This window comes from Trichomycterus rosablanca, chromosome 4, assembly GCF_030014385.1.
Source record: "Trichomycterus rosablanca isolate fTriRos1 chromosome 4, fTriRos1.hap1, whole genome shotgun sequence".
NCBI lineage: Eukaryota > Metazoa > Chordata > Actinopteri > Siluriformes > Trichomycteridae > Trichomycterus > Trichomycterus rosablanca.
Window position 1 is genome coordinate 23,777,510 of NC_085991.1, and position 20,194 is coordinate 23,797,703.

The 20,194-nt window shown below is 37.6% G+C and overlaps 1 protein-coding gene across 4 annotated transcripts in view; it reads right to left on the reverse strand.

Moving 5' to 3' along the window:
- myom1b (myomesin 1b) overlaps positions 1-20,194 on the reverse strand; it is a 64,313-nt gene that overhangs the window by 33,803 nt on the left and 10,316 nt on the right. For 2 of the 4 annotated variants that reach the window (XM_062994020.1, XM_062994017.1), the window contains exons 3-10: positions 17,492-17,626; positions 17,049-17,214; positions 14,027-14,184; positions 12,180-12,272; positions 10,194-10,282; positions 7,193-7,237; positions 4,423-4,581; positions 3,299-3,460 (exon numbers count right to left, since the gene is read on the reverse strand). In XM_062994020.1, the coding sequence (XP_062850090.1) occupies positions 3,299-3,460; positions 4,423-4,581; positions 7,193-7,237; positions 10,194-10,282; positions 12,180-12,272; positions 14,027-14,184; positions 17,049-17,214; positions 17,492-17,626 (1,007 nt within the window). Of the gene's footprint in view, positions 1-3,298; positions 3,461-4,422; positions 4,582-7,192; positions 7,238-10,193; positions 10,283-12,179; positions 12,273-14,026; positions 14,185-17,048; positions 17,215-17,404; positions 17,452-17,491; positions 17,627-20,194 lie in introns of those variants that run through there. The other 2 variants (XM_062994019.1, XM_062994018.1) reach the window with 2 other exon arrangements.

Here is a 20,194-nt window from a genome sequence, read left to right on the forward strand (position 1 = left end):
CTTTTATATTACCTATGATAACATTCCCTTGTGTTTATACTCTACTACATTCTGCCACAATGTGTTCCTGGAATCTAACATTCAGTCTTACAAAGAACTAAAACTATGGAATTTACAGAGCACAATGCACACAGACCCATAATGCATTTAATCCTGTATGCTGGACCTCCATGAGGTCATTGAACATAACAGAAGGCTTGTCATGATTTGTTCCACAGCAGCTGGGTCACTCTATGTGTACGTCTGGGCATTTGTATGTGGAAAAGCTGTATGCTCTAAATTTGGTCCATTGTGAAGGGGTTGAAACTGTCAGCTGCAAATGGTCCCACACAAACACACATATACACAAAGACTAAACTTAACTGTATTGTACTGGTTTTGTTACAGGTACATATTAGGGATTTCACAATTTTTAAAAATGTACACTGTGACAGTCTTACTATTTTTGTACTATTTATAATTAACCAAACTTGTAAAACAAAAATACCATGTCAAATAATCTAAAACACTGTTCTGAAACACAATTTAGTACACAGTACAGTACAAACTACTTTTAACATTAGATAAAAATAAGCCAAGTAAACCCAATATTTTGATAAGATTTATTTTGATAAGATTTATCTTTTAACATTTTAAAAATATGTATTTATTTAAGTAAAAATGCTGTTAAACCCTATGTGGTCCTATGTGGAAAAAGTGACTGCCCCTTGGCTATCAACCAGTCAACCAAATTCAATTTACAAGTGAGTTCAATTTCACTAGCCTCACCCAGGCTTACCTAAGATTACTGCCAGACCTGTTGAATCTAAACATCACTTAAAAAACTGTCTGGCATGTGAAGCAGACTAGAAGGTCTTAGAAAGCAGCAGATTATTCTACATTCTTAGGAGGTTTAAATCTAGAGTCTGGAAAGGGTTACAATGCCATTGCTAAGGCTCTAAGATTCCAGCAAACATTATCCACAAATGGGGAAAACTTGAAACAGTGGTGAACCTTTCTAGGGATGGCTGGTCTACTAATATTTCATCAAGAACACATCAACAATTCGTCCAGGAGGTCACAATAGAATCGGAAAAACATCTAAACCTCTGTAGCTTCCACTTTCCACAGTTGAGGTGTTAAGGTCAATGTACATGATTCCACAAAAAGAAAGACACTGGCCAAAAATGGCATCCAGAGAGTTGCAAGGGGCAAACCAACTGCTGACCAAAAATAACACAAAAGCTCATTGTGGGGCACCCAGGTGGCGCAGCAGGATTTTCCGCTAGCACACCAGCACCGAGATTCTGAACTCCTCGGTTCGAAACTCGGTGTTGCCACTGGTCAGCTGGGTGCCATCTAGCGGGCATTATTGGCAGTGCCTTCAGCAGATACTAATTGGTCACAGTATCTGCGGGGGGCTAACTATTTGTGGGTGGGTGGGTCTTCATACGCTGTGTAAGGACCCTGACTGGTGGAAGAAATGCCTGTGCAGAATTCAGGGGCGAGAAGAGGAGGGCTGTGCACGTGTCGGAAGAGGCGTGTACAGCGACATGCTCTCCTCGGATGCAATCAGGAAACCCTCAGCAGCAGAAGAAAAAATTGAGTGTGCTAAATTGGGAAGAAAATGGGGAGAAAATGCAAAAAATTTTGTATTTGCCCCAAAGAACATCTAGATGACCCCATGACTTTTGGGAGAATATTCTATAGACTGATGAGTGAAAGGTGGAATGTTTGTGGTGTAATGTGGTCATGTGGTTCTTTGCTTCAGCAGGACCTGGTTGACTTGTTATAATTGACAGAACCATGAATTCTGCTATCAGAAAATTGTAAAGTAGAATGTCTGCCTGTCATTTTGTCACCTAAAGCTTAAGCACAGATAGGCTATGCAGCAGGACAATGATTCAAAACACAAACGCCACCCCAGAATGAAGGTTTTGGGGGGACTGAGTTGAAGTCCTGACATGAATCGATAGATAGAGAGACAGATAGACAGATAGATAGATAGATAGTAGCATAATACAACAGATAATTAACAGTACAAAACAAAAGCAAACAGAAAAGCTAGAACTGAGTATTTCTTGTAATTTACATAAAATGAATAACTGGTAACTGTAATGATGCATGAGGTATAGTTTTAGTGTAAAGATTGAATAGTAATTAAATAATTAAACAGTAAAGTGAATCTCATTGAAACAAGCAGTTCATGCTAAAAAACCATCTAATGTAGCTGAATTAAAGTACATTCTACAAAGAAGAGTGGCCAAAATTCCTCCACAACAATGTAAAAGACTTAGTTACTGAGTCTAGTTACTGTAAACATTTGACTACAGTTGTTATGTCCAAGGGAGGCACATCCAGTTGTTAGTTTTAGGGGGCAACTCACTTTTTTACATGGGTAATATAGGTTTTATCTTTAATAAATGAAATGAATCATTTAAAAGTTGCATTTTGAGTTTACTCATGTTGTGTTTTATATTAAAATTAGTTGGAAGATCTGAAACATGAATGTGACAAATAGCAGTAACAGCAAAAATCGCAAATTCATTTTAACATAGCTGTATATAATTTAGAATTAAAGTGGGTTGGCTAACTGACTACAAGTCTTTGATCACACATGGGGTTTAAGTAACCTCCTGCAGAAAAGGTTTGACTCCAGGCAGTTTACAGACAACCATATACCCAGTCCACTTCACCTGGCTCTGAACACATGGACAAAATAGACGTCTATAAATAAAGATGTGTTCACTGCTTTTGTTTCAGGATTCAATACAGTCATCCCAAGGGACTCAACTTGCTAGACCTAATCTTTGTCTATAAAAGGAACCTGGACCTCCTGGCTAGCAACACTGCATTTAGAACACCACTGGGGCTGTGCTCTTAGACCACTGCTTTTCATTTTGCTCTGAATTCAGTGGTTGTGGCTTGCTCTACGTAATAGAATTGGCAAAGCTGTTATAGGTTTCAGATCATTATCATCAGTGAAATGGTCAATATGCTAAGCAATTGTAATTATATCATTAACATAATTTAGAAGCAACATGTTTAGACTTTTATCATGTGTTTAAAAAGTCATTGTTCCTGTGGAAGCTGCTCTGGTGTAGTTCCAAAAACAAAAGTAGCAATGAGAGATCTGTGTTTACTATTTAGTGTAAAATGTGAGCCAACAAAAATCTACCTACCATACGCTAATTACATAGTGCATAGTGTTATATTATAGCTTTTTGCCTACTCTTTATGAGGCAGTGGGTGCCAAACTCAGGTGCATATGATATACAGTAGTAGTAATATACAGTATTAGTATTAGGCCAGACCCTACCTCGGACGAAGACATAGGCTGAATGTGACTCAAAGCTAGACTTTGTGATGACTCGGAGTGTGTACAGTCCTTCGTCCTCTTTGTTAAGGTGTGTGAGCGTCAGTGTGGCTCTGTTTCCACTCCAGTGCATCTGAACCCACTTCGATGGCACCAGCAGCTTATCTATAAATTACACACAAACACATGTTCCAGCATTGCGCAGTTAATGATTTTAACAGCATACAAGAAAATTTAACTTTTTGTTTTTTATCCCACTTTTTTCCCAATTTTCACCCCTAATCTAGTCATGTCAAATTACCCTGCATGTGTCCTCTATACTGATTCGACCCTTCAATGCTGACTGAGGACGCCTCTCAACTGACGTACGCCCCCTCCGGCACATACAGTCAGTACAGACTGCATTTTTCACCTGCACGAGTCGAGTTCATACACAAATGGGCACTGTGTACGGAGGGCCACACCCCCATCTGCATTATGCCTCAGCCCTGTGCAGGCGCCATCAGTCAGCCAGCAGGGGCCACAGTTGCACCAGTTATGAGGACCTATGATCCGACTTCTTACCCCAACCCTGAACAACAGCCAATCGTTGTTCATGCTGCCGCCCTGCCCAGTCAGAAGGCAGAGCTGAGATTCGATACGATGTATTCGAGATCCCAACTCTGGTGCGCTAGCGTACTTTACCGCTGCACCACCTGAGCGGCTCAAATTTAACTTTTAAATAAATTGCATATTTTCTTAACAAACAAATAATGTTTAATGATGAAAAAAAGGTTTGGGGGAATCAAGTCAACACCAACAAGACACAGCAAACAAAACTAAAAATTTGGGATTTAAACTTGAGTGGTAAACAAGTGGTTGAGTGGTTTTAACTGAGATGTAATAAGACTTAACACATCAGCAATGTGTTAATAAAAATAAGTCACTCCATGTTTGTCTGGGAAGTCCGGAAACAATTTTCCCACACTTGTCATATTGCAAATGTGGGAAATTCACAGCTGGTGGTGGTAAGGGGATAAGGGGATTGGTTTTGAAGAGGAGATTGTTGGTTGGACACCTTTTTTTAATGAGGCCCTTTACAACATAGTTTAAACATGCATGTAATGTTTGTATGTATGTTCACTCACCATCTCTGTACCACTCAATCTCAGGCTGGAAGCGCTGCAGCATTGGGTAGATGATAACAGAGCAGCCCAGACTCATAGTCTCTCCCTCACACCCGAAGGACACACCAAACTTCTCCACAATATGGGTTTCGAAAGTCACTCCATACTCAAGGCAGGGCACTGACACACACAATAAATATTCCATCAATAATGTGTTAACAATAGCTACCACCTTGTGGTACTCAGTGCTGCACTGTGTTCTACAGAGCAATAGAGATAACAAAGATGACTGAGATCAGAAAGTGTACAATACTGTGGTAACATGGCAATGGTACTTGTGTAACCATGAAATCTCATTTAAACAGTAGTCAGGATACACATGATTAACTAGTTAATCATGTAAATGTAGCAAGATACACATACAGAGGAAGCTTAAAATAGCCAGCCCACCTGCAGGTAGGTAGTGGCTCTAAAAAAAAAAAAACTTACATCTTTTACATAGTCTGAGAGATTTAGAACTAGTGCAAGCTTACTGTATGATACACTATATGGACAAAAAGTAATAGAATACCCACCCATTCTAAATGTTGAGTTCATGTACTCATGTTAGCAATAACAAGTGCTAACAGGTGTAATAAACCAATTTTTTAAAGATGATTATATGCTTCTAACTTTGGGAAATTGCTTTCCTGTTCTGTTCCAGCATGACTGTGCCCACGTTCATAAAGCAAGGTCCATAAACACATGAAGATAAGCTTGGTTTAAAGAAACTCTAGTGGCCTATACAGAGCACTGACCTCAGCACCACTAAACAGCTTTGGAATTAACTGGAACATCAATTGAAGCTTTCTTGACCACCATCAGTGCCCAGCCATACAAACGCTCTTTTCACTGAATGGGGACAAATTCCCACAGACATACTTCAGTGTCTTGCAGGAAGCCTTCTCAAAAGAGTGGCTGTCGTTATAACTAAAAGGATCACATAGAGGTCACTCTATTTTATGACCATATGTTTTTAAAATGGATTTTCCAGCAAGCTCGTTGTCAGGTGTCTAAATAATTTTGGCCAGCCACTATATTTTAGTGTGCAGATCAATGTGCTTGAAGAAGAGCACTAAATGTTACTAAATGCCCGCTTCTGAACTGTATACAGAAGCTCAAAGTTGCACAACATTTTCTTATGTCAATTTGATTGATAGGGTAAACATGAATGGCGTCAATCCCACTAAAAAGCAGGCCAATTATGCTTATTTTAGATTATATGTGGAATGATGTAACACATATGACAATTCAATGCTGCAAATTACATATCTGCATTCTTTAAAAATTGATAGAAAAAAAGCACTCACAGGCTATGATTTTATGTAGAGCTCTAAATATACACAATGTACCACTGCCATATAGAACAAAAAAAAGTGAACATATGCCATTAAATATGGTGAAAAGAGAAAGCAAATTTGTGAATTTAAGGCAAAACAGGTGATTACACAAAGCTAAAAATAAAAGCTGGTGAAACTTAAGTGCTCCTCTGATACAGCAGTGACAGCTCTATAAAGGCACACCCTCATGCAGACACTTACACAGATATGGTGCACATTTTTTATATGTAAACATCAATAAGTGAAACGACCACCCGGACATGCAGTACTACTAGAGCAGAGCGCGAAAAACCTTCAGCCTGGTTACCTTCCGAGCCGGACCATTTCTTATCTGCACCCAGTACATGGGAAACAAAATAATTGTTACTCATGTAGCACTTTACCATTTCTCCTCAAAGCTCATTTCATAAATCTGAGTAAATATGTTTAAAATATCTGTTGTTTAATAACTCAATTTAAAAAAATAAATCCCAAGAACAGATAAAAATAAGGACAGTTTCATAAGGATATATATACAAAAACAATAAGGATTATGGGTGAAAACAATAATTTTCTTGTCTTTCTTGTCTTAAATCTGTAATTTCTTAAAAGGCCTAAATGTTTATTCAACTGAAAAATATTACCTAATTGTATTTTGTAAATATGAAAAAAATATTGCAAGATTGCAAAGATTCATAAATATAATGAAAATCCAGGAATGCTGTGAAAATCTCAGAGAAAAGGGCAGAAACTGCTGCTAAATGCACGTTACCATCAAGCCCTCAGGTGGTATTGTTTGAGAAACCGTCTTGCTATCATAATGGACATAGCCACATGGGCTCGAGTGCACTTTGGAAAATCATTGTCAGTTAATACAGTCCACCGCTGCATCAAGAAATAAAACCTAAAGCTGTATTATGCAAAGAAGAAGCAATTTATTAATTGTGGGCAGAAACACCATTGAGTTCACTGATCCCGAAATCATCCGAGATGGACCAAAAGACAGTGAAAACATGTTCTGTGGTCAGACGAGTCCACATCAAAGATGAAAAAAAAATCCAGATTGTTACTAACAAAAATGAAAAAAACCCACATTTGTGATAGTTTGGGGGTGCATCAGTGCCCATTGCATGCAGAAGCTTATACTCGTATTTTAGAGAGACATAGCATATACTGTATATACATAGCATTTTACCTAGTAAAAAATAGACAAACATAACTTTTCCCTTTTAAAAGGATTCATGTTTTCTCAGTACAGGGAGCACAGTAATTATTTGTATTAAAGCCTATTCAATACAAATCTAGAAACAAAAATATTTTATTTTTAAATATTTCTTTAAGGCACATGCTTTGGGCCTTTGTTTATCATTGGTCATGGCAGTTCCCTGTCCCCACAGATTTATACTGACATTAAACAGATCAGTAAAACTTACATAGTCTGGGAGTTGGGAGAGACTCATCAACTTCACCTTTGAATCCTATATATCAAATCACAAGTAGTAAATATTCAAAATATATTCAGTCCAAAGTAAAAAAAAAAAATGCACAGCATAATAGATTCAACATTACTCTCTATTTCTTTGCTAGATTAGTTAATTTATCAAATGTATGCTTTTATCTGGGCATTTATTAAAAAAAAAGTATTCACCCCCTCAACTTGTTTTAACAAAAATGATTTTCACAACCAGGACATAACGGTAATCCCGCTCTAGCAGACATGGTAGGCAATTAGTGTCTGCTGCAGGCACCGCCAATTATGCTCACCAGCTGACCAGTGGTTTTAAACCAAGGAGTTCAGAATCTTGGCGCTGGTGTGCTAGCGGAATATCCCGCTGCGCCACCTCGGTGATTTGGATGATTCTTAAACAATTTTACACAATTTTAGCTGGTTACTGTTTACAAACTACTGTTTAGTGTTTAAAAAATAACAAAGTTTTGCCAGGTTAATTGGGGAGCAATGGTGTACAGTCATTTTGAGGTCTTGCCACAGATGTTCTGTGGCGTTAAGATCACAGATCTGACTCAGACCAGCTGGGCAAAACTTTTTTATTTTAAATCACTCCAGTCTTGCTTTGGTAAAATGCCTTTGTTTACTGTCGACCTGAAAGAAAAACCTCCTTCCCAGTTCATGCTTTTTTTATCCAGTATTTTTCTGTACTGCGCTTGCATTTTTTCAGCAATTAGACTAGATTGACAATCTGTTGTTTAAAAAATCCCCATAGCATGTTGCTACTACCAACTTATTTTACATTGGTGAAAGTCTTACATGGCTAATGTGACTTTTAGTCTCATCAAACCACAATGTTTCTTTAACACTTTTGGTTCCTTTAATGAAAACAGTTTGCAAATTCTTTAAAAGCAAGGATATGCCTTTGCTAACATAATCCCTCCTTAGATTCATAGATTCACAGTTTGGTTCATCTGCAAACATGGCCCTCAGTCACATCAGGTGTGACAGAGTGATAACTGGTGTCATGATAGCTAATAAGTTTAAGTGGACAGAGGGGCTCTGCCTAGCAGGGTGGTTATAGTTTTATATTTTGTCCACTTCTTTATGATAGATTGAAGTGGTCTCAGAAATATGCTTCCCCAGATCTGTGCTTCACTACGATTAGATGCCTGACTTGTCCTGTATGACTTGTTTTTTTACTATTTTTTACAACCCCAAATCAGAAAAAGTTGGGACAGTATGGAAAATGCAAATAAAATGAGTTTCTTACATTTACTTTGACTTTTATTTGATTGCAGACAGTTTGAACCTGATATATTTTATGTTTTGTCTGCTCAACTTCATTTCATTTGTTAATATACCTCCATTCCTGCATTTCAGGCCTGCAACACATTCCAAAAAAAGTTGGGACGGGTGCAATTTAGGGCTAGTAATGAGGTGAAAAAAATGAAATGATGATTTGGTACAAAAGCAGCATACAGGAAAGGCTGAGTTTTTAATGAGCAAAGATGATCAGAGGATCTCCAGTTTGTCAACAAATGTGTGAGAAAATTATTGAAATGTTTAAAAACAATGTACCTCAAAGAAAGATTGGAAGGGATTTGCATATTTCTCTCTCTACAGTGCATAATATCATTAAACGATTCAAGGAATCGGGAGGAATTTCAGTGTGTAAAGGCCAAGGGTGCAAGCTTAAGCTGAACGCTTGTGATTTCTGATCCCTCAGACAACACTTCATCAAGAACCGTCACTCAACAATAGCTGATATAACCACATGGGTGAGGGATTACTTTGGCAAACCTTTGTCAAGCTCTACAATACAGAGTTACATGCACAAATGCCACTTAAAACTTTATTGTGCAAAAATGAAGCCTTATGTTAACCATGTCCAGAAGTGGCATCGACTTCTCTGGGCTGGGAGGCATCTAGGATGGATCATCACACAGTGGAAATGTGTATTTTGGTCAGATGAATTTGCATTTCAGGTCTTTTTTTGGAAAAAATTTACACCGTGTGCTCCAACAACGAAAGGACCATCCAGACTGTTATCAGCAACAAGTCCAAAAGCCAGAGTCTGTAATGGTATGGGGCTGTGTCAGTGCACTTGGCAAAGGTCATTTACACTTCTGTGATGGCAGCATTAATGCAGAAAAGTACATTGAGATCTTAGAGTAACATATGCTGCCTTCAAGACGTCATCTTTTCCAGGGACGTCCATGCATTTTTCAACAAGACAATGCAAAACCACATGCTGCACACATCACAAAGTCATGGCTGTAGAAGAAGAGGGTACGGCTACTGGACTGGCCTGCCTGCAGTCCTGACCTGTCCCCAATAGAGAATGTGTGGAGAATTCTGAAATGTTGAAAATTCAACAACAACGACTGCCTACTGTTGCACATCGCACAACGTGTTTTTCAGGGAGAATGAGTCAAAATAAGACCTGAAACACTAAGTCACTTGGTCTCCTCGGTGCCAAAACGTCTTTGAAGTGTGGTGAAAAGGAATGGCAACATTACAAAGTGGTAAATGCTTTACTGTCCCAACTTTTTTTGGAATGTGTTGCAGGCCTAAAATGCAGGAATGGATGTTTATAAATAAATGAAATGAAGTTGAGCAGATAAAACATGAAATATCTCAGGTTCATCCTGTCTGCAATCAAATAAAAGTCAATTAAATGTAAGAAACACTGTGTTTTTTATTATTTGCATTGTCCATGCTGTCCCAACTTTTTCTGATTTGGGGTTGTAATTTTTTTTCTTTATTTTGGTTTGTTTTGTGGACAGCCACAATGTTTTAACAGTAATTAATAATTTAGTATTTCTTATATAAATATATAAGTATTTCCCTTTTTCTCTTTTAATTTAAAATAATCCTGTATAAAATTTTAGATTATTTAAGATGTATTTAAAATGAGCTATCTGAAACTATAAAATATTAAGGCAGCTTAAAGCACTTAGGGAAACAAGATCATTTTAACATACTTTTAACAACGACTGATGCAAAAGCTGAAAGCTCCCCCTTGCTGTTCATGGCAGACACACGATACTGCGCCGTGTCATCAAAGTCACACCTAAAATAACAGAGAGACGTGACCACTTACACACTGCACTGTAACACAGAACTTACATACATGTTAGAGAAAACCCATGTGCACACAAGTGCTGTAATCCACTGGAAACTATGTCTGATCGAAATTCATTGAACCATAGAAGGTTCAAGAGTTCCAAGAAATCTAGGACAGAAATAGACCCCAGGTAGTGATATCATCAGCACTAGTGCCAGATTGCTTTACACACGCAGTAAAATATCATGTAGTACATAATCTCTGGCTTTAGATTACATCAGAATCTAGTGACATGCATACAGGATATGTGTAAATGAAAGCCAGTAAGCCTTATGATTTAATAAATGTTTGGTTTCCTGTTGGAGAATTAAAAATATATCTTGTAATACAAAGGTGAGTGATATGAAGGCCAAGCAGATAGTAATCTCAGTGATGCGTGGCTTATTTTAGATGACCTATGTGTTATGAAGAGACTGGCCGTAAAATGTCTGGATCAAGTATCAGTTACAAACAGATTGCACTATGAGAATGAGCTTCTTGTTACAATATTAACAACAGAAGTTTACGTGACACAGGAAATGAGTGTACAACAGTTACGTGTTGTGTACAGTATATTATTTTGCCTTATAGGATGCCATGGTCTATTATGAGAAACAGTAAATATTTAGAATGCATTGGTATACTATGGCAGTTAGAATTTACTAATATGTAGAACTGGACAGTAATGGAATACAAGTATTCAGATTACATACTCAATATACACCTATCAGTCGTAACATTAAAACCCCCTCCTTGTTTCTACACACCTTGTCCAGTTTATCAGCTCCACTTACCATATAGAAGCACTTTGTAGTTCTACAATTACTGACTGTTGTCCATCTGTTTCTCTGCATGCTTTGTTGGCCCACTTTCATGCTGTTCTTCAATGGTCAGGACTCTCCCAGGACCACTACGGAGCAGGTATTATTTGGGTGATGGATCATTCTCAGCACTGCAGTGACAATGACATGGTGGTGGTGTGTTAGTGTGTGTTGTGCTGGTATAAGTGAATAAGACACAGCAATGCTGATGGAGTTTTTAAACCCCTCACTGTCACTGCTGGACTGAGAATAGTCCACAAACCAAAAATATCCAGCCAACAGCGCCCCGTGGGCAGCGTCCTGTGACAACTGATGAAGGTCTAGAAGATGACCAACTCAAACAGCAGCAATAGATGAGCGATCGTCTCTGACTTTACATCTATAAGGTGGACCAACTAGATAAGAGTGTCTAATAGAGTGGACAGTGAGTGGACACGGTATTTAAAAACTCCAGCAGCGCTGCTGTGTCTGATCCACTCATACCAGCACAACACACACTAACACACCACCACCATGTCATTGTCACTGCAGTGCTGAGAATCATCCACCACCCAAATAATACCTGCTCTGTGGTGGTCCTTGGAGAGTCCTGACCATTGAAGAACAGGGTGAAAGCAGGCTAATAAAAGTATGTATAGAAACAGATGGACTACAGTCAGTAATTGTACTGTAGAACTACAAAGTGCTTCTATATGGTAAGTGGAGCTGATAAAATGGACAGTGTAGAAACAAGGAGGTGGTTTGTTATGGCTGATCAGTGTATGTCCAAGATGCATTGTAAAACACTGTATTGTATAGTGTTTGTTACCATTAAACAATATATAAGGTCATGATAGATTATTGCAGTAAATGCTGTGACTGTGTTTTTCTGGCAAATCAGTAAATTCATAGCACAAATGCTGGTTATTTTTTTAATTGTTGGATGTTTTATATACATTAAATAAGTTCTATACACATAATATAAAAAGCCAAGACAATTCCAGCTAACATGAGTGGAAGTAACAGCTATATGTCATTAAGCTGCTGTGTATGTGTGCAATTACCTGTTGATTTCCAGAGAGTGAACATTGTAGCTGCTCACTAATTTGTACTTTCCAGGGTTAGCCATGGGATCAATGCTGACATTGTTTTTATACCTGCATGTTGGCAAGGATGGCATGAAAGAAAAATCAAGACAGAGAGAAAAGAAAGGAGATAAAGAAGTCGTGAACAAAGATAAGTACTTAAAAGACAGGATGAATAAGACCAAGAAGTGCTAAAACAGCAAAGCAAAAAAAAAAAAAAAAAAAAAGCTGAAGAAAACAGCACTTAGCAACATTACTTAAAATAATAACTTTTATAAATTACAGAATATACTGTATATTCTCATTTAAATGCATTCTGTATAACTTAAATTAGGAATTATACTGGAGTACAGTACACATTTGAAAAACTTTTTAAGGAATTAGTATTTCAAAATGTGGGAAAGTACACTTATTAGGGGAACTGATTGGAAAAAAGCTAATTCAGTTTTAAATTGACAAAACAATGCAATTTCTTTTAAATTCCCACAAAGAAAAAAAAAATTGTTGATAATGGTTCTACTGTATATCCAAAATTGCATATTACCACATTAAATGTAGTGACAAGCTAGTACACCATCTTTAGACCATTTAGTTTTTTTGTGCTGTCATTGCCCTGGTTTGGTTTTTGGGGGTTTTCAACTTTTGCAGAGTTTTGTAAAGCTGCTTCGTTAATGTTAATGTTTAAATAATTCTATACAAAAACATATTCACGTTTGTGTCTTGACAATCTTAAACATAGTTTGTAATCTTGGCTCATATATAGGAGTTCTTTAAAAACTTTCCGCACTTTTTAAATCTATTAAGAATTTCAAAAACATTACTTTTCTATACAGTCATGCATTTTTCTAGCATCGTACCAACTTTTTAATGCCATCAGCAAAAATGTTTTTGGTTGAGCTTGTAGCCACTGATGCACCGCTGCTTTCACATCATCATCACATGAAAATCTTCTTCCCCTTATAGCTTCTTTGAGCGGTTCAAAAAGGTGGAAATCAGATGGTGCTAAATCCAAACTATAAGCTCTCTCTCAGTCTCTCAGACACGACCAATTACATTTACATTTTCGGCATTTAGCAGACGCCTTTATCCAAAGCGACTTACATTGCAGTTACAGTATACAGTCTGAGCAACTGAGGGTTAAAGGCCTTGCTCAAGGACCCAACAGCTGCAACCTGGCAGTAGTGGGGCTTGAACCAGCAACCTTCTGATTACTAGTCCAGTACCTTAACCACTAGGCTACAGCTTGCTATTGCTATTACTATTGCTCCCACCCTCACTGTTTCCAATTAAAATATAAAATTGCTGAAACTTTTTGAAGGTCCTTGTATATAAAGGGAGCATTGCATGCACTGATCTGCTCAATAATGCTGCATTAGCTGCAGTTCAAAAAGATATGGTGGCTGTGTACAAACACCATAGAAAAAGTATACCATACAATTGCTGTCATGTTCTAAGAGAGACTGAACTAATAGAGTGACTAATATGATGATTGTGAAAGTAAGTAAATCAAACTATAACTATAATTAACATCAGTCCATCAATGTTTTTATTATTTAATACTACACGATTTGGGATCCAGTTAAATGCAGATATGTAGCTACGCATTGTTCAATTTACAATGAATGTAATGACAGGATTGCTGAAAAAACACAATAGGACAGCAGTTATGCAGGTTTAAAGTCCTGTTTGTAAGGGGCTACAATGTCATCTTAAAAGATTACAGTTAGTACAAGCTACTAATTATGTGCATTAATGTAATAAATACAAGTATTGGATTAAAGTTTGGGCATTAAATGTGCACTGCTTTTAAAGTATTGTGTACTTACCACACAATTCGTGGCTCAGGCCATCCTGTAACGGTGCAGTGCAGCCGCACACACTGTTTTTCCCACACAGTGTGTGAGCGCGGCTTGATCACAAACTCTGGGGTATGCATTAGGTTATCCTCGTTCAGACGCTTATGGTACTCTTCGCTCTCATGGATCTGGGAATATGCACGAACATACAGTCTATAATACAACTAAAATAGTGTTTATAAAAACACTTAGTTTAAAATGCTTTAGTGTTAATAACATGCAACTGACACACAACCAATGCTAGTTTACACATTCAGCATGTACAAGTCATAGTCACAACATGGATAATGTTCACTTACCTTATCTAAGTTTTTAAGGATATGCTTAACATAAGGCTTTTTACTGAAAGGTTTATGCATACGTTTATATTTTTACTTGAATCTGCCACAATAAAATTGATAGAACATTATAAAGCTATTATGCTCTAACCTATGCTGTCATAAGTGGTCATAATAGTTGATGTCAGGTTTTATGCTGAACATGTTTATGTTACCAGTATTTTATGACAGCACATGTCATATCCTAATAAGCTGAATAATACCTAAAAATACTTTTAATACCTAAAATCAACTATTATGGCATTTGTATGTTATTGTTTGACTGTAGGTTAATTTAGAAAGTTTCCCAATGTTTTTGTGTCAGATAAACCTGCTAAACAGGATTTAATGCATTTCTAACAGGGTTTCAGCAGATTTGTATCACTGGACTGCTGTCTACTTAAGGTCATTTTTACTATGGAAGCACTTCTGTAAGTTACTCTGGATAAGAGCGTCTGCTAAATGCTGAAAATGTAAATGTAGAACAATAACTCAAACAGCCTGAACTGTAAATGAGCTACAATGGTACAACAATCTGTATGTTATAGTTTTGACATAGTGTTTCTCTGTTTTTATGGTTATTCACAAGGGTCATTCCCTAAGGTTCACAAACTTTTTTCCTGCAAACATGGCTTTGCATGGTTACTGAAACACAATTCTCTTTAGGTCATCCCTCAGCTGTTAACAACACCGACTACAGCCTTTATAACACTGCTGGTCTGGTGCTGTATCTTATGAAACCTCAGGAATCTGGCACAAGGGAGTTGCCCTCATATTCCGAATGAGTTGTGGTGAGCACATTATCTCGTATAATATGATGCTCAGTTACAAGCCAGTCTTAACAGTGTTCCTAGAAAGTGGAGAGAGTGTGGAACTTACAACCCCAAACCAGAAAAAGTTGGGACAGGATGGAAAACGCAAATAATAATAAAAACACAGAGTTTCTTCCGTTTACTTTGACTTTTATTTCATTGCAGACAGGATCAATAAACATCCATTCCTGCATTTCAGTCCTTCAACACATTCCAAAAAAAGTTGGGACGGTAAAACACTTAAACACACTTAAAAGACGTTTTGGTACCAATGATACCAAGTAATTTAGTGTTTCAGGTTTTATTTTGTCCCATTCTTCCTGCAAACCCGTCTTAAGATGTGCAACAGTACGGGGTCGTCGTTGAGATTGTTGTTTGAGATTTTTCATCTCAAAATTCTCCACACATTCTATATTCAGGACTGCAGGCAGGCCAGTCCAGTACCCGTACCCTCTTCTTCCGCAGCCATGCCTTTGTAATGTGTGCAGCATGTAGTTTTACATTGCCTTGTTGAAAAATTCATGGACGTCCCTGGAAAAGATGACGTCTTGAAGGCAGCATATGTTGCTCTAAGATCTCAATGTACTTTTCTGCATTAATGCTGCCATCACAGAAGTGTAAATGACCTTTGCCAAGGGCACTGACACAGCCCCATACCATGACAGACCCTGGCTTTTGGACTTGTTGCTGATAACAGTCTGGATGATCCTTTTCGTCTTTGCTCCGGAGCACACGGGATCCATACATTGTTTTTAAACATTTCAATAATTTTCCCACGCATTTGTTGACAAACTGGAAATCATCTGGACATCTTTGCTCATCAGAGACTCAGCCTTTCCTGGATGCTGCTTTTGTACCAAACCATGATTACAATCACCTGTTGACAACGACTGTTTGAAATCACATCATTATTTAGTTTTTTCACCTCATTACTAGCCATAAATTGCCCCTGTCCCAACTTTTTGTAAAATATATTGCAGGCCTGAAATGCAGGAATGGATGTTTATTAACAAATGAAATAAAGTTGAGCAGATAAAACATGAAATATATTGGGTTCAAACTGTCTGCAATCAAATAAAAGTTAAAGTAAATGTAAGAAACTAAATGTAAGAAGCATTTTAATTTTATTTGCATTTTCCATACTGTCCCAACTTTTTCTGATTTGGGGTTGTAATTTAATGCATTTCTTATTCAGTACAATATGTTTCTTGGGACCCCTGAGTATTTAAGCCTTTTTTTGGCTTTAAACATCTCTTTTAGCCAAATGTTGGCTAAACAGTGGCAAATTATTTTTTACCACAAATGCAATTTTAGGAGATTTTCTTTAGGTCATTTTAAAAATTTGTTAAAATGAAGTTTAAACCTAGAGGAGCTACAAATGTAAATGTACTTTTAAATATACTTTATAATTAAATGCACATAGCATTCGAGATGCTGGCACGGTGTAAAAGGAAGACATTTATTAAAAACAACAGCTCTTTCACAAGATGTTTTCTGAGCACCATTTCTACATTTGTTATTATATTAGTTATAATTAATTTATGTAATGTAAAAATGTAATTAGATTATATTAAAGCTTCAAACATTACAATTAGTGTATTTAGCATGGTGAATTAGAAACCATTTGCAAATTACATCATTGGCGCAAACTGTATTCAGCCAAATACAATCTGAGCCAAATAAACTAATGATGGTAAAGCAAAAGACCTATACTTTCTTGTGCTATTAACATAAACAAAAAATTCTGGACTGATTGAAAGAGTACATCATTAGGTAATCATATTATCGTTTTAGTCATGTATATACAGTACATCACACTTAGTTTATTAGAGTATCAAAAATCACATCCTGATCTGCACTGACCCTCTTGGTGAGGGAAATGTGCTCTGCTGATTGCCTCATGACGGTTCTGTGAGACTTGCGTTCCATCTCAACCCCACTGCTGAAGAGGTCTCTACGTGCCAGGTAGGCAGCGCTCTCTTTAGCCCGAGCCTCCTCAGTGTCTGACAGACCACTTGCAAATTCCTGGCTGGGGTGGAGGAGGTGAGGGTAGAGGTAGGGAATCAAAATCACGAAACATGAATAAGTACTGCATATGCACCATGGGAAAATTCATTTCAAACTAGGCCACACATAATGCTGGTTTGCCAGGTATATGTTACACAGTATGATAATACAAGGGCAATTTTAATTAAAATGATAGAGTGATGTAATTGCACCTGCGTGTGGAAAATCAGCTCTTAAAGGTAAAAACAAATTCTGTGAGATTTGGTCCCCCTGTTATTTTTACCATCCAGGACTCGTACCTTCCCCTGAAGATGGGCACCACATAGCCTATAATCTGGTTCTCTTTGTCCACGGCCAGGTAGGTAGGCTTGGATCTCTTTGGCAGGGGACTCAGCCTTGACTCACCCACAGATGCCAAGGCAGTATCTGTGATGCTAAAATGCCCACAACAAAAATATCATACATGAAAGGAAATACCCAAGAATGTTGTATGGATATGAAATAAGAGATGTTGGAGGCAGAAATGCAAAGTGTGGGGTAGGGAAGGAAGTTAATGTCTTTTAGTATGGTTGTCTTAATTCATTAGAGGTAATAAAACAACTATTAGCTTGTACTACAGCATACAAACTAGCCTGGACAACCATTACAGAAAGGGTGGGCACACAAACACACTTTAATATATCAAAATATAATGTGACTTTGACTGACAAAGCAGATGATGAGGTAGTTTTCAGACAAGCAAGTGTAGACTTTAAAAGAGAGACAGAGACAATTAAATTGCTGAAAGAGTTAAAGTAATGATTTACAAAATGGACACAGGGGACACAGGCATTGGTAGTGTTTACATTCTTTAACATTTCACAGCTGCCCTGGAAACACTCTGAACTGGGCACCACTTAAGGCACCACTCACATCTAAGGGTACTTGAGAACAGCCAATCCACCGCAAGTTCTAAAGAGGTGGAAAGAAACCAGAGCACCCAGACAAGATAATTTATCAGTGTGGCGCCCACTTTACCAGCTGCGCCCCTGTTACTTTATTTAAATCAAACCTTGTTTTTATTTTGCATTTTTTAATAAAAATTGCAGTACATTAGCAGTCCTAAACTAACTTGGAAATATTTGAAAGTTTTAGTAAAAAAGAATTGATCAAAATTGCTCCATGTATTAAACTCAATCTAACAAGACTACTGACTGCAATAGCTAACCAAATCCAAGGAAACCAAGGAAGAAAATGCTTTTTAATAGTTTCAAGCAATAGCAAATAATTAAAGAAACATTTAAAACTCAAGAAACTCCACACAATTCAATCTCCAGGAACCATGAAAAACACAGGGACAGTCTCAAGACAGTGGTAGCCTAGTGGGTAGAGCTTTGGGCTATTAACCGGAAGATTGACGGATCAAATCAAGGCTCTGCTATGGAGCCACTGTTGGGTCCTTGAGCAAGGCCCTTAAGCCGTACGATGGCTGACCCTGCGCTCTGACCCCAGCTTCCAAAACAAGCTGGGATATGCGAAGAAAGAATTTCATTGTACTGTACACCTGTATATGTATACTGTATATGACAAATAAAGGATATCTTATCTTAAGGAGAATCAAAGAAATGCTTGGGTGCAACTCCACCAGCTACTCAGTTCACCGGCAATCCGCAATCCAAATGCTAATCAGGAAATCAAAAATTGAAACTCAGAAAACTGCAGCTGCAAACAAATTCAAGACGCTGCCATGCAATCTTTGAACAAACCTCATGAATAGAAGAATACTGGAGGCAGCTACAAAACCATAACACTGCTACCACTTACCAACTGAAAATGCTAAAAAAAAAAAACACTAGCCAAGAGAGCTAGCAAAAGAAGCTAGACAGAAAGTCAGGGAACTTAGAACAGAGGTAAGTCACATGTACACTTTACACTAGTTTTGTTTGTTTGAATTTAACGCTGTATCAGCACATTGAGGCTATTTATATGCCGGTGCATAGGATGCATCCTCAGTCTATGTCATTTTAAAACAAATGATAAAAGATGTTTTAGATTTAAATGTGTCAGAAAGTTCAGTATTTTTCCTGGTGATGTCTTAAGCAGGTTTTGTATATTGTTTTCGGTAAAGAATTTCAGTCTTTTCTGTGTTTAGTGCTGGGCAGTCTGTCAATATGTGTTTGATTGTTAGTGTAGCTTTGCATAGATGGCAAGTTGGTGCAACTTCCCCTGTAGGAAGGTGTGCGATGCAGCATCTTGTAAGAATAGTCTGTTTTAGATGACTGTCCATTCTAGTGTAGAATTTTCCTACCTTCGGCTCAATTTCAAACAGTTTGTTGTGTGGTTTACTGTCCCATTAATTTTCTTTACACTATTTCAGGGAGAACTAGACTTTCAATCTGTGCCATCTCCACCAGCCAGGTCAAAATAAGCATGACAGATAGGGGCATTCTATCTTTACTTGTCTGATTAAATTCAAGCTTAAAGTAACATTTATGTTTTTGCTGGCTGACACAATTGCTCAGGGAGGTATGATTGAACAACAATTCCTACTGTCTGATCAGGGCGCTGGCACAAGAGGTTGAAGAGTGTGGAGAGAATAGTGTGGTGAACCGTACATGCTGACACTCCGGAAAGAATCTGCCTCTGGCTGGTGTAAACATGTGGTGAATGGCTTTATATGTGCCAAAAGAGGCATGAGCTGGATGCCATTCAGTTGTCAGTGTTTGCCAGTAACAGTAGACAGGACAACTGCCTATATCCTAATCAAGACCAGCAATTTTATTACAAATTCTAAGTTGTGTCAATTACAAACCCCATTTCTAGAAATGTTCGGACACTTTCTGAAACTGTTAAAAATACAACTGTAGTTTGTTAAACTGCTTAAACTTTCATCCAACTGATAAAAGTACAAAGAAAAACTTTCAGTGTTTTCACTGACACCAAATTGTATTTTGTAAACATAAGAAATGATAGAATGTGACACCTGCAACACACTCAAAAAAGTTGGGACAGAGGCAAAATAA